Raw genomic sequence first — 15522 nt, 5'->3', positions numbered from 1 at the left:
AACATCTATGCTGTAAGAATAAAGCCTGATGTGTAGCTGTGTCACTAATAGAGATGGTCAACGAGATGGAAATAATTCTGCAATGTATGCACTCCCTTTGCTGATGAAATCAAATAATTTGATATGTTGTTAAAATCTGGTTTGGTGTCTACAAATTAAAGGGTAACTGAGACGGATGAAAAGTAAAGTTTTATACATACCTGGGTCTTCCTCCAGCCCCCTTCAGGCTAATCAGTCCCTCGCTGTCCTCCACCACCCGGATCTTCTGCTATGAGTCCTGGTAATTCAGCCAGTCAGCGCAGTCCGGCCGCATGCCGCTTCCACAGCCAGGAACATTCTGCACCTGCGCAATAGTGCTGCACAGGTGTAGTATGCTACTGGCGGTGGAGTGTGTGCATGCGCACTACGCCCGACTGGCTCAAGTACCTGGACTCATAGCAGAAGATCCAGGTGGTGGAGGAGGACAACGAGGGACTGATTATCCTGAAGGCGGCTTGAGGAAGCCCCAGGTATGTAAAAAACTTTAATTTCATCAGTCTCAGGTTTACTTTGTTACACAGTAGTACTATACTCTACATATGCACTCCCCACAGAGCTGCAGGGAATCTACTGAGAATGCTGTGCACATTGAACACAGAGGTGTTGTCTGTTTACAATCTCCTCATTCCCCTGCAGAGTGCCTGCACATCATTCTTACATGTACCCACACTTACATTGCCTAGGACCTGATAGATGTTCTTTGTTCCGGTTTGTACCTTTTACAAGTACTCTTACCAAGGACTAGTTTTAGTCTAAAGAGAATAAATATAGTAGTCTACATATCCTTCTCACTTCAGTTGTCTTGTAAAATTCCTAAGCGTTGGCAGTTAAGAGACGAATTTTATGTTACATACTTTTAATCAACAAAATTGTAATATGCAAATTAGAGGAGTCGGAGTCAAGGAGTCGGTGGAATCCTAAACTGAGGAGTCGGAGTCGGTGGATTTTTGGACCGACTCCACAGCCCTGAACAAAACACAAGCTCACTGATATGGGCAGGAGAAAGGACTATGGCATATCTCGCTGACTGTCTGAGACCACTATTCACTGACAGATGTAATTTTACAACCCAAAATATTTAGTTTGGCATATCAAACTGAACAAAATATTTCTATGTGACCGCCACACGAGGACATGTCTAATTGCATGGACTGGCTGTAGGTTACCTCTACCCAGACACACGATATTAGTAACAGAGCTATATGGAAATCATTTTTTTCATTAACAGTATTACGACTACCGGAGACATTCTTAGCTGAACAATATAAGTGGTGTGGTGATCACCACAGAAACGCTCTATCATTCTATACTCTGTTTGGATTGGCATCCATTCTTTGCAAGAATGAACTGTCGCCTGACTGATGCTGGGCCAAAAACAATGGGATGTAATGGATTCTGTAATGCTCCACTCATACAGCTACTGACAGGTTCTCGCGTTTTGTTTTATTTTTTTATCAAGGTCTTCACAATTTTCCCAGGAAAAGGCATAGAGGTGATTACAGCAAATGTGCTCTGGATCTACCACAAATTCACTATCAGGTAACAAAAGTCTGCAACTCTCCCTTGATTTGCACTCTTCTACTGCAGTGTCTTAGTTTAGGAATGATGACCAGATGGATTTTGTCACAGAGATACACAAACGCTGAGTGGACAGGTGGGTTTTCAGTCTGATTAAAACATTCCCAAGGAATGGATGGAGTTGTTCTGAATGTAGTAAAAAAAAAGCACCAGTAAGTAGGAGCAGCATGACAGAGGGTTCTGGTTCTAAAGGTTTTAAAGGATACCAGAGCTGAATGAAAAAGTAAAAAAACGGGGAGAGCAGGCATGTATATGGAGTAGTACTCATGCCCACTGCTCGCCCGTTCTCTCCTTTCTTCTGCAAATGCCCCCCGCAGCCACTTCCTGGTCAGCTGGGTCAGGCATTAGTGAGCAGGCGCCTACGTGCGTCATTGATCGCGCAGCCGAGAGAGCTCTGCGCATGCACACAACACATGCCCTGCCCTGAAATCAGAAATGCAGCTGTTCTCTTACAGTTTAAAGATATGGTACTCATTATTTCTGGTCTTAACACATGTAATAACTTAGCTTGTGATTTGTCACTGTATGGAATTTTTCCTTACAATTCAACTCCAGCCAAAAACAGTTTTTAATTTTGGTTAGCTTGAGGAGAGGCTGTCACTGCTATCTGAATGCTCATTAGTGAGAATTTCATTCATTCCGTCTCCTGTTAACTTGCAGAGCTCAAATATGAGCCTTAGATGTCATGAGGACAGTAGGGATGGGCAGAACTCAGTTACATTTTGTTGAGAAAAGTTCAGTTTTTGCAGTTTGGCTCTCCGTCTAGTTTTAAAAACTTTAAGGATCAATATCAAGCTTTTTTTTTACTTGATTACGTTGTTTATGTCTATAAAACATTCCACAGTGCTTATAACAGAAAGTGGCAGATAGCAGTGTCAACGTCTCATCTCTGTGGTCCTAAGAAGTAAGACATCATCAGGTGACAGTGCATTTATAACAAATATCCCTACCAAATGGACAAACATTACAGATAAATGGATCAGAGGAAAAAAAATGTAAATACTGTGCTATATAGTCAGAGCAAGCTAAATACGACATGTTGCCAAATATGGTATATGATTTGCTAATGAATAAGTGTGCTTAGCATAAATGCTTATATCAGGTATGTCAACCTTTTGGACCTTCAGCCACTGTAAGAACTATAAGTCTCAGCATACCCAGTGTGCCTGCTCAAAGCCTTGAATCGGGACACTCAACCCTGTATTTTCCGGTAGCAATCCAGCTGCTTACATAGGCCCTGAACTCAGAACTTCCTCTCTGTTCTAAAAGATAAGCAACAGCATAACAACATTTAAAGAAAAACATGCCTTTGTTACAACTGATACATTGTTACATAGTTATTTGCTCCCTCACATATCCCTGTTGATCCAAATCCTGCAATAAATCTGCAGTGTTCCTACTTCCTGCTTTCACGGAAGCAGACATAGGGTTTACATCCTGTGTTTACAAATTAGCTGCTCTGCCGAGGCAGCCAGCTGACAGCTGAGGGATCAAATTAAAACTTGTGATTTGTCACAGATGAGGGTGAATTACACAGGCTAAACTCTCTAAATACATACAGGGTGCATTTCTCTCTGCGTTCCTTCTGTCCTGCCCTCCCACACATACTGATGTCCAGTCACTGAGGATACAAAACAGAGGATTCAGGGAGGATGGGCAAGAGCAGCCACACTCAGTAGTGCTATGCCGCCAGAAAGACAAGACCACACAGGAGTGACACAGCAATCCAGGCAATGTCACAGTGTTGACCTTACTCCCTATCATTTTTACAGTGTTCTGGAGAGAATACTGTAGACAATGCTACAAAGCCCCAAACCTGCAGAATGCCAGATCACCATTTGTGATGGTGGAACAGCCAAATGGACTTATTACATCTACAGAAATCTTCCTTAGCATCAAACTTATTACTTATAACTCTGCTTACATTTTATTTTTACTGATTTCCTGGAAAGTGGATCAATCTGAACAGCAGTCAGCATGATAACTTGCTCTGCTGCATCCTACAAAATAACCGTGAATCACTGAACTGTGAGGAAACGAACAGCCGGTATCCATCTATGAAAGAATAACACCACTTAAATGAGATTTCTGCAACCCTCTCCCACCCCCAGGAAAGGGGCCAGATAGAAAGAAATTGCCCTCTGACATTGCAGGCAGGGCAATCTACGCTTTGTCAGCCTGACAGGCTTGTGATTGTCTGGCCGAGGGATTTCACCATACAAAGCCTGTTAGACTCAATCCATTGGTGATAAGAGGGAGGGAGGAGAGGGGGCTATAAGTATAATCTGCACCCCCCCTTGTCTGGGGAATGTCACTTATTAACAAAGCTTCCTAGGAAACAAACAATTAGAAAAAAAGCTCTGCAAGATGATAGGCTTACAGCTCTGCAGTAATGTGGGGACAACCACCGCTGTTGTATCCAGTGCAAAGCAACCTAAAATAAATGGACAAAACACCAACAGATATATTGTTTCTGATATTAGCTAAATATACTACATACATACAGAAAATGAACATCCCCTTATAATATGCAGGTGCTGCGTAATTGGTGAAATAAGGAACTATCAAAATGTGGGTAAGGGTTTAGTTGTGGAACCCCTGTGGTCCTTTCCTTGATGGCAGATACAGACTGTCACTATTCCTTACAGCCAATAACTCTCTAGGATACAAAATGGAACCAAAGGGACATGACCAGTGGGGAAAGGAAGAAGACATCAGTACTGGTCCCCAGAGAGGGTGCACAGACTCAATCACTGAGAAGTCAACACTGGAGGGAAAAAAAAATGTATTATGCTTATGTCAATACAAGGAGAGGATTTTGGCTCAGAAAAATGAATAGAATTGGAAAATATAAGAAAAATAGTACAGAATGCATGACAAGAGGAGACTGCTGCAAATTAGACTTTTATGGGAAATTGCAGGGATCCCTTGCAGGCCCTTCTAGTCTACCCTATTTATGAGCAAGTCATCAGGAATATAATGAGTTCAAGTTAGTCAGCCCTGTATTCATTGCTCATGGCCAAATAACAGCACAACCACTCATTTGAGGTTTTGAATTAGTACAATAAAAAACATGAATAATAATTAACGGATTCCATGGTTTATTACTCTATATGTTTCTTGGACCAGTTTCACTTCTTGCACATCTATGGTCCTGAAATTTGTCCTGAAATTAGTCAAACCTCTCTTCCAAGGTCCTGATTATTATTTAGTATTTTTATAGCGCCGACATCTTCCGCAGCACAGTACGGAGTGTATATTGTTGTGTCACTTAACTGTCCCTCAGAGGGGCTCATAATCTAATCCCTACCATAGTCATATGTATGCATTGTGTATGCATTATAAACTAGGGCTCAATTAACTTATCCATTTGTTTTTGGGCCCTGGAATGCAACCCGAGTGCCCTGAGGAAACCCACACAGACACAGGCAGAACATCCATGCAGATAGTGCCTCAGCTGGGATTCGAGCCGGGGACCCAGCACGACGCTGATCTCATCACTCTTTCATGGTCTTGAATTAATATCACCACTCATTTGTGGCTCTTATCTTTACTGAATGTGGCCTGTAATTTTGTCCATAATTCTCATCTAGCAGAAGCTGTCTGCCATCTTTGGCCTAGTGCACACCAGGGTGGTTCAGTGGCGTTTTTCGGAACGCTTGCGCCTGAGGAAACACTTGGGTAATGTATTTCAATGGGCTGGTTCACACCAGAGCGGGTCGGTTTTAGCAGAAACGCAAACTCCCGGGCTGCAGCATTTTTTGGATTTCTGAGGCGTTTCTGCCTCCAATGTTTAGTATAGGAAAACCGCAAAACGCTTGATAAAACGCCAGATCAGAGCGGCTTTCCAGGTGTTTTTGTTATAGTAGCTTTTTAGTAACAGCTTTACTGTAACAATATCTGTAATCTGCTACACAAAAACGCTAGGCATGTTTAGAAAATGTCTCTAAACATGCCTAGAATCGCTCTGAAATCTGCTCTAAAAACCGCTAGCGTTTTGCGGATCTGCTAGAGGTTTTTGGTGTGCACTGAGCCTTTCTCAATGATCCATATACTTTTTTTTCACAATCCTGAATTTATAGAATGAGACTGAGTAGTTTGTTGGAGGGGATCTGTTCAGTTCTTAACATACATCATTGTTCTATTTTGTTTTTAAGTTTTGTGTAATTATTAGATTTCTAATGCTGGGAATACACAATGCGTTTTTTTTGGTCAATTCACCATTTGATTGATTTTCAATTGATTTCCATTCACTTCTATCAGAAAACGAGCGGTAAAAGGATCGAAAGCAAGATCGGATATCTCGGAAATTATCTACCAAACAATCTGCCGAAAAAAACCGCATGGTGTATTCCCAGCATAAGGCAGCAGATGCACTTTACGAATCTAGCCCATCCATTTAAAACTGAGGCAGGAGTCACACTTGTGTCTGCAGGAACCGCAGACTATTCCCCACAAGCATTTTGCTGCACGTTGTGCGTTTTGTGTGTGCATTTTTTTTTTTACAGTAGCCTGTGACTTCAATGAGGAATCGCATGCGTTGTGCGTAAAACTAGAGGAGGGCATAATTTTTTCTCAACACTAAACAGAATCACAGATCCTTCCTGAAAATGCAGCAATCCCATAGAAAATCATTACATGCACTTTGGCATGCACTTTTTCATTGCTGCAAAACCTGCCTTAATTATAAAGTATAAGTATCCCATGATTTCTACATGGAAAGTACGGTCTGCCTCTGTATTCTGTCTCTATCTTCAAATATCTCAACAGCTCTATAGTCTTTACTGGGTCACATCACTCATGAGCAATTCTTCCAGCACAGTGCACTGCTCAGCTTCACATCACCAGTCACACAGACCTAGTTTACTACCATCATCCTCAGCTGTGAATAAATCTCAGCATTCATCAACAACCCCAAATCATCCTGTAACTCTCCCCTCAATCACTCATCCCCACTGCCCATACAGAGATCCTTATCTGGGCCAGAATTAATTCATTGTTCTTATCTGACATCACTCATACTTTGAAACTAATCCTATGACTCTCCATAGCTCTCGCATAGTTCCACCTTCCATTCAAGGTGCTCCTAAATGCCTCTCATCAATCATAAATATAAACAGTTGATGCTAGACTACTTCAGGGGAACCAGCAGGAAACCTTATAGGGAAATTCTGCTAATGTGACTGGGTGGACAGCACCCTCCTGAACTCCTAGGTTTCAGATAGGCTGTTGTAACCTACACCCACACTATTCAGCAAATCACAATGCTTAGGGCCCTTTTACACTAGCAGTTGATAGGCAGTGAACAGACCGTCATGCTCTCAATACTGCTTGCTGCTGCTTGGTAGCGGCTCACTTAGCGCAAAGTTCAGCCACCTGTGGAAATGGACCCTCAGAAGGTGCTGTGATTGGAGAACTATTCCATACGAGGTTTCCTGTTGAGTCCCCTAAACTAGACTAGCACCAAACACTTCACTTATTGATATTTATATAGCATTGACATCTTTTGCAGCGCTTTACAGAGTATATGGCACTAGTTGCCTCCCCCCAGAGGAGCGAACACTCTAATACCATAGTCAGTCTAATGTCCTTACCATAGTAAAGCCAGTTTGAGAAGTATATACAGTTAACTTAACACTACGCATGTAGTAACCAGGCCACAATTTGAACTTGGGATCCCAGTGCTGCAAGCCAAGAGTACTGAACATATGTAATGGTCAGTAGGATGCTAATAATTCTTTTCTTGCATGCAAATGTAATTAGAACTGTATGCAGATTGAAATTCGGCAATTGAACACAGTTCCTTTTGACTTGGACCAATTCTAAGCTGCATACAATTTGCATACAAATAAGAAATATTAGCATCTCATGGACCATCTGTACTAAACACAAGGGCTGGTCAATGAGATGACAATAATCGGGCTGATGCAGGATTATGGAGATAGTGCATGCAAACGTATGCAGCTTGAAAATGGACCAATTAAATTCAACCTTGACAGGATTCGATTTTCAAGTTGCATACAAAATTTGCTCAATCCTGAATCAATTTGGATTTACATTTAATTTACCATCTCTAGTAACCCCTATGTTGCCCCTAAATAATCTATAGTGCTTATCTCATGTTATTACCTGCACCTGCACCTCAGGTCTATCAGCTATCTGATGCCATCGCTCATCCACAGCCCTGATCAGTCCTTATTTGTACCATAAATTCAGCCCCATTCTTAATCACTGTCAGATTCACCCCCAATCCAGAATCCCTTCTGTCAATTCACAGACAATCACAAACTGTCTTCTCCCTCTACCCTTGACTGGTCCTGTCCATTCAGTCACAGGCTTAAATCCATCAATTCACCTAAATGGGTCAAGTCAACTCATCCAACATGGAGAGAAGATTAAAATTCAACTTCATGCAAAATGGAATTAGTGAGGGCAGACCTGGAATTTAACACAGTGCCAATCAGGTTTTAAAAGCTAATGATTAATTAACAAGGCTGCCAGGTAGACAATTAAACAGCCTTCCAAATCTTATTAGTCTTATGCAAAATTATAGTTCACACCCCACTAATTCCAATTCATATGCAGCAAGAGGAAAACAGAAAGTCATTCTAGCTGTCATTTGTCATTCAGTCCTGAATTCATCCTGTCTCCACAATTTAAAACCCACCCCTTCATCCATAATCATCCATTTGTCCCATGACAGATTTACAGTCCTTATCTGAGGTCACCTTATTCAATCCTGTAAAGATAACCATACATCCAGCAATTTTGATTCAATCGACAAAGCGATCGACTTTGTGGTTGATAGAAAGTTGATCGACTAATGGCCCACACACTACAAGTGATATCCTATGCAATTCACCTTTACTAATATATCTGACTGACGTTGTGCTTCCATACTCAGAATACAAAAACTGTTTTGGTGTCCATAGAATGATATGTAAACAGTAGCTTATTACTGTGCAATCAACCGATATCTTCCATCCTGCTCGATCTGACATATTTGCCACTTTCCATTGGTCAGGCATACTGAAACACACTCAATTCTCTCTCGATTCCATAAAATTATGTAATCAAATGGTTGATCGTACAGCTAATTCACTAGGCGTTTGGCCACCTTGACCCTCCCCATTATTTGATCCACTGTCCTGAGCTGGTCCTGTCATTGCACAGTCCTGAATATCTTTTCATGGCAGATTAGCTGTTATCTGGTCCAGTCCCTTCACCCCAGCCCACATCCGGAGAGATCAGTCACTGGCTGGAACTATTTCCCCCACAGGCTGCTTCATCTGCTCCCAGCCCTCCTCTGTGGTCCTGAATTAGTCCCATCACTCAGCTACTACTGAGCAGAACTCCCTGCTCTATAAATACCTGCTCGGTACCTTCTCCAGTCCCGATCCCGAGCCACTTGTCACCCGGTACACAGCGGCTCCCTCCCCCCCCCCCTCTCCGGGCACTCACCGACTTGCAGGACGTTGTCCACACAGCCGCTGTCCAGCAGGCGGATCCCCCGGCGGAAGGGCAGCCCGTCAGTGCTGGGGGTCCCGGGGCCCGGGATGGGAGCAGGCTCGGGGGCCTGGAAGGAAGAGTACATGCAGATCTCCCTCTCGTTGCGGGGGAACGACCAGTAGACGATGCGGCGCTGCACGGGCTCCGGGATCCGCTCGAAGCGCTCCTCCACTCGCTCGAAGGCCCATTTCCCAGCCACCGCCTTGGCCGCACAGTCTAGCAGGGACTCGGGCTGGTAGAGAGGCTGGGGGCTCCGGGCCGGGGGGCCCCGAGGGGGAGGGACCCGGGAACACAGCCGCTTCGCCGGCGGAGACCGCTCAGCCTCCGCCATGGCCGCCCACTGACTTCTGACTGACTGACTGGGCACCGCAAGCACGCTGCGCGCCCCCGCCGATCCGCCCGCTGCTGATTGGCTGCTGGCAGCGCTCTGCGCGCCGCTAGTGGGAGATGATTGGGTAGAAGACGGGAGTGAGCGCAAGAATGAGGCGCTGATAGGCTGCTGACAAGAAAGGCCAGGAAGCCGGGGAGGAGGAATGTAAAGGGAGGCCAGCTGTCACTGCACTGTGTACATTGTATATACATTGTACCTATATATCATATACCTACCTAGTATGCTGCATACAGGGTAGACCAGCTGACACTGCACACTGTATACATTGCATATGTATTTTACTTACTTCTTCATACCTAATATATTATACACAGGGGGAATCAGCTGTAACTGCACTATATACATTGTACATGCATTGTATCTAAGCACTGTATATGTTCCACTTGTATTTAAAATCCACTAGCTGTTACTGCACTATACAATTTGTATATATACCATACCTATGTCTTATATATCCCCCACTCAATATCCTGTATATATGGGAGACCAGCTGTCACTGCACTATACATTGTGCCTATACCCTATATATGTCCCATTTGTACCAAATACCCTGTGACAGGCCTGTGTCAGCCTGTGACTATACATTGCATATGCATTTTACCTATATGTGTATATATATATATATATATATATATATATATATATATAAATACAGAGGGTGCTGCAGCACGCAACAGGAAAACGGTGACAGGGGCTCTTGGTTACGCTTTAACGCGTTTAAGCTCACCAACTGCGCCAAAGTGTCCCCGATCTGGTGAGTCCTACTCTAACCAGGCAAAAATGCTAGTTTTTATCAGCGTTCTAGTGGGAACCATGCCAAAAGCCCAGGGGTCAGCTAAATGGGAGGACTCACCAGATCGGGGACACTTTGGCGCAGTTGGTGAGCCTAAACGCGTTAAAGCGTAACCAAGAGCCCCTGTCACTGTTTTCCTGTTGCGTGCTGCAGCACCCTCTGTATTTATATATTTCTTATGGAGATTGGGGTTCTCCAGTGCTGCGTGCATGCTTTGCATAGTATTGCATAAAATTCGGTTTGTGCTGCTCATCCCTTGGCTTATGTTATTTTCCCCTATGAGCGTGCATAACCACACCCATCTCTAGCACAGTTAAGCATATAAATGAGCGGTGCTCATAGTTCAGTTAGTAGCTAGTAGAAGGTGAGGTGTTTTTAATTTCATTTCTCCCATTTAGCTGACCCCTGGGCTTTTGGCATGGTTCCCACTAGAACGCTGATAAAAACTAGCATTTTTGCCTGGTTAGAGTAGGACTCACCAGATCGGGGACACTTTGGCGCAGTTGGTGAGCTTAAACACGTTAAAGCGTCACCAAGAGCCCCTGTCACTGTTTTCCTGTTGCGTGCTGCAGCACCCTCTGTATTTATATATTTCTTATGGAGATTGGGGTTCTCCAGTGCTGCGTGCATGCTTTGCATAGTATTGCATAAAATTCGGTTTGTGCTGCTCATCCCTTGGCTTATATATATATATATATATATATATATATGTATGTGTGTGTGTTTCTTCTTTTCTTTTCTCTTTATCACTTGGCTATTAAGGCAGCCATACATCTAGCGATGATGGGCAGATTCAGCCAAGAGACAAATCTCTCTCTAATCGAATCTGATTAGAGGGAAATCTGTTGGCTGCCCATACACCACAGGCCAATTCACTATTCATTTCATGCTGAAATCGATAAAGAATTGGCCTTGTGATGCCACCTCGCTGCCTGACGCTGTCCCTAGAGTTGAGCTGAAATTTTCGAAATTTCGCATTACTATAATTACGCATGCGAAATTCGCGATTACGATGCGAAATTGCGGTAGCGTAATTGCCATTAAAATCGTAATTGAAAATACCGTAAGCGTAATTTTCAATGCGAAATTTCGCGTTTCGTTCATGCCGTAATTTCGCATTAAACGCTACCGTAATTTCGCGTTAAACCGTAACGCTCCGTATAATCTAAAAAAGCCGCCGACTTTAAGGGTTAATTGCAAAGCCCCCTTAAATGCTAAGAGCCTCAAATTTGGAGAATATATTAAGGAGATCAGGAGGAATAAGAGGAAAAAAAATTTTTTCAAAAAGACCTTATAGTTTTTGAGAAAATCGATGTTAAAGTTTCAAAGGAAAAATGTAAACATTTAAAAACCCGCCGACTTTAACGGTTAATAGCAAAGCCTGCTTAAAGTTTAGGAACACCAAATGCCCAGGGTATATTAAGGGGATCAGTGGGAATAAGAGGAAAACAATTTTTGCAAAAAGACCTTATAGTTTTTGAGAAAATCGATTTTTAAGTTTCAAGGGCGAAAATGTCTTTTAAATTCGGAAAATGTCAGTTTTTTTTGCACAGGTAACAATAGTGTATTATTTTCATAGATTCCCCCAAGTGGGAAGAGTTTTACTTACTTCGTTCTGAGTGTGGGAAATATAAAAAAAAAAAACGACGTGGGGTCCCCCCTCCCAGACCTCTTTAACCCCTTGTCCCCCATGCAGGCTGGGATAGCCAGAATGCGGAGCACCGGCCGCGTGGGGCTCCGCACCCTGACTATACCAGCCCGCATGGTCCATGGATTGGGGGGGTCTCGGAAGGGGAGGGGCAGCCAAGCTTTCCCCTCCCCCTCCGAGCCCTTGTCCAATCCAAGGACAAGGGGCTCTTCTCCACCTCCGATGGGCGGTGGAGGTGGAGGCCGCGATTTCCTGGGGGGGAGGTTCATGGTGGAATCTGGGAGTCCCCTTTAAAAAGGGGTCCCCCAGATGCCCACCCCCCCTCCCAGGAGAAATGAGTATAGAGGTACTTGTACCCCTTACCCATTTCCTTTAAGAGTTAAAAGTAAATAAACACACAGACACTTAGAAAAAGTATTTTAATTGAACAAAAAACATAACCACGAAAAAAGTCCTTTAATATTCTTAATTAACCATTAATACTTACCTGTCCCTTTAAAAGCCAGTTCCCACGCAATATCCTCGGAAATATACTAAACAGTTACAATATAACAAAGTTATTACAATGTAACAACTTTGTTACATTGTAACTACGCCGCACCCGACGCCACTCGCCGCTCAGCCGCCGCACCCGCACGCACCCGACAGAGCTCTGAGCTATATAGCTCAGAGCTCCCTAAGCATCTTTGTATTTGGGCTCCAAGGAGCCCCATTGGTCCTTAGCAGACCAATGGGGTTCCTTTAAATCAGAAGGAACCCCATTGGTCTGCTAAGGACCAATGGGGCTCCTTGGAGCCCAAATACAAAGATGCTAAGAGAGCTCTGAGCTATATAGCTCAGAGCTCTGTCGGGTGCGTGCGGGACGCTAAGTCCCCGCCGCCTCCCGCTGTCCACCCCGCCTCTCCCACATGTCACCCACATGTCACTCACATGTGGGTGACATGTGGGTGACAGATGTGGGCGGGGTGGACAGCGGGAGCCGGCGGGGACTTAGCGTCCCGCACGCACCCGACAGAGCTCTGACATTTTCCGAATTTAAAAGACATTTTCGCCCTTGAAACTTAAAAATCGATTTTCTCAAAAACTATAAGGTCTTTTTGAAAAAAAAATTTTCCTCTTATTCCTCCTGATCTCCTTAATATACCCTGAGAATTTGGTGTTCCTAAACTTTAAGCAGGCTTTGCTATTAACCGTTAAAGTCGGTGGGTTTTTAAATGTTTACATTTTTCCTTTGAAACTTTAACATCGATTTTCTCAAAAACTATAAGGTCTTTTTGAAAAAAAAAATTTTCCTCTTATTCCTCCTGATCTCCTTAATATATTCTCCAAATTTGAGGCTCTTAGCATTTAAGGGGGCTTTGCTATTAACCCTTAAAGTCGGCGGCTTTTTTCTACTATACGGAGCGTTACGGTTTAACGCGAAATTACGGTAGCGTTTAATGCGAAATTACAGCATGAACCCACTGTAATGCGAAATCCTTCTTTATTACGATTATGTACTTACGGCCATAATCGTAATTACACTAATTACGCGAAATTTCGCGAAATCGTAATTAGGTCATTACGCTCATCTCTAGCTGTCCCCCCTTATATCAAATGTGCCCCACCAGTGTCCAGTGCACTATAATTTACCTGTCCATGTCCAACGCAGGCTCCGGGCTCCGACTTCCCCCCACGTGGTTGCCGGTGTAACATGGACGCGTGTGTGATTTTCATTCGAATGTATTTTGCTTATTTCTGCTATACCCAAATCACAAACAGCTCCATGTAAGCTTCATGCAAGGCTTTACATGGAGCTTTAGTTCCTTTTAGTTTCTAGTTAAAATTAGAGATGGCCCGAACGGTTCACCGGCGAACTTAGAAGGCGAATGCAAACTTTCCAGGAAGTTTGATTCGCCCCATAATGCTCTATTGAGCAGAACTTTGACCCTCTACATCACAGTCAGCAGGCACATTGTCACCAATCAGACTGCACTCACTCTTGGAGCCCCACCCCCCTTATAAAAGGCAAGGTTCTGCAGTCGTTTTACTCACTCATCTGCCTCCAGTAATTAGTTAACCACCCTGGCGTTCTGATTAAATCGCCAGGGTGGCTGCGGGAGGGTTTTTTTTAAATAAAAAAAAAACTATTTCATGCAGCCAACTGAAAGTTGGCTGCATGAAAGCCCACTAGAGGGCGCTCCGGAGGCGATCTTCCGATCGCCTCCGGCGGCAAGAGATAACACGGAAGGCCGCAATGAGCGGCCCTCCGTGTTTCGCTTCCCTCGTCGCCATGGCGACGAGCGGAGTGACGTCATGGACGTCAGCCGACGTCTTGACGTCAGCCGCCTCCGATCCAGCCCTTAGCGCTGGCCGGAACTGTTTGTTCCGGCTACGCTGGGCTCGGGCGGCTGGGGGGACCCTCTTTCGCCGCTGCACGCGGCGGATCGCCGCGCTGCAGCGGCGATCAGGCAGCACACGCGGCTGGCAAAGTGCCGGCTGCGTGTGCTGCTTTTTATTTCATGCAAATCGGCCCAGCAGGGCCTGAGCGGCAGCCTCTGGCGGTGTTGGACGAGCTGAGCTCGTCCAGACCGCTCAGCAGGTTAAGGGACAGCTGCTGACAGACTCTGCTAGGGAGAGTTTAGTTAGGATCTTGTATGTTTTTTCCTAGCTGATTATTATTCCCTCACTCCCTCCACATCTTCCAGGGAATTGTAGTATTTCAAAAGCCAGCTTACATTCCGTGGCTGGGAATTGAACCCAGGTCTCAGTGTGCAGTAGGTAACTCATTTAACCACTATACCACCAACCACACTACATGCTGAAGCCAGCCTAGCATGTACCATTATGATCAATCCAAGAGAAAAATTAGCTTGCTTAATCCACGGAATTGTACTATATCAAAAGCCATCTTACATACCGTGGCTGGGAATTGAACCCAGGCTGGGTTGGGATTTGAACCCAGGTCGCAGTGTGCGGTAGGTAACTAATTTAACCACTATACCACCAACCACACTACATGCTGAAGCCAGCCTAGCATGTACCATTATGATCAATCCAAGATAAAAATTAGCTTGCTTAATCCACGGAATTGTACTATATCAAAAGCCAGCTTACATACCGTGACTGGGAATTGAACCCAGGCTGGGCTGGGAATTGAACCCAGGTCGCAGTGTGCGGTAGGTAACTCATTTTAACCACTATACCACCAACAACACTACATGCTGAAACTTCTTTGAGCAGACGTACTTCCTTCCTCCAAAAGACACACATACATCCCCATAAAATCATTCAACAGCAACTGCATGCACAGTGTTTGAGGTACACAGTCTGTGTGGCACAATTGGTTAGTGTGTTTGGCTGTTAACTGCAAGGTTGGTGGTTCAAGCCCACCCAGGCATGGCCTTGCCTTTTGTGTTCAACAGTTGTCCGAAGAGAACCCAAGATAGCCAGGTAGATTCATCTCTCTCTCTCTCTCTCTCTCTCTCTCTCTCTCTCTCTCTCTCGTAGGGATGGTCACTGCTTTCCGCGGAATTGTATTTTCCGCAATTTTAGGCAGAAATTGGTCATTCCGTTCCGTTTGCT

General features: G+C 44.3%; 1 protein-coding gene across 2 annotated transcripts in view; it reads right to left on the bottom strand.

The window, feature by feature from the left end:
* The window catches only part of ZSWIM5 (zinc finger SWIM-type containing 5), a 143821-nt gene extending 134340 nt beyond the window's left edge, over positions 1 to 9481 (bottom strand). For both annotated transcript variants that reach the window (XM_068239513.1, XM_068239514.1), the window contains exon 1: positions 9079 to 9481. In XM_068239513.1, coding sequence (XP_068095614.1) covers positions 9079 to 9457 — 379 coding nt within the window. In that variant the 5' untranslated portion in view covers positions 9458 to 9481. The remainder of the gene's footprint in view (positions 1 to 9078) is intronic.
* Between the last annotated feature and the right edge of the window lie 6041 nt (positions 9482 to 15522).

Source organism: Hyperolius riggenbachi, chromosome 6 (genome assembly GCF_040937935.1).
Source record: "Hyperolius riggenbachi isolate aHypRig1 chromosome 6, aHypRig1.pri, whole genome shotgun sequence".
Lineage (NCBI taxonomy): Eukaryota > Metazoa > Chordata > Amphibia > Anura > Hyperoliidae > Hyperolius > Hyperolius riggenbachi.
Note: the sequence above shows the minus strand (reverse complement) of the source record. Positions and strands in the feature narration are given on the sequence as shown.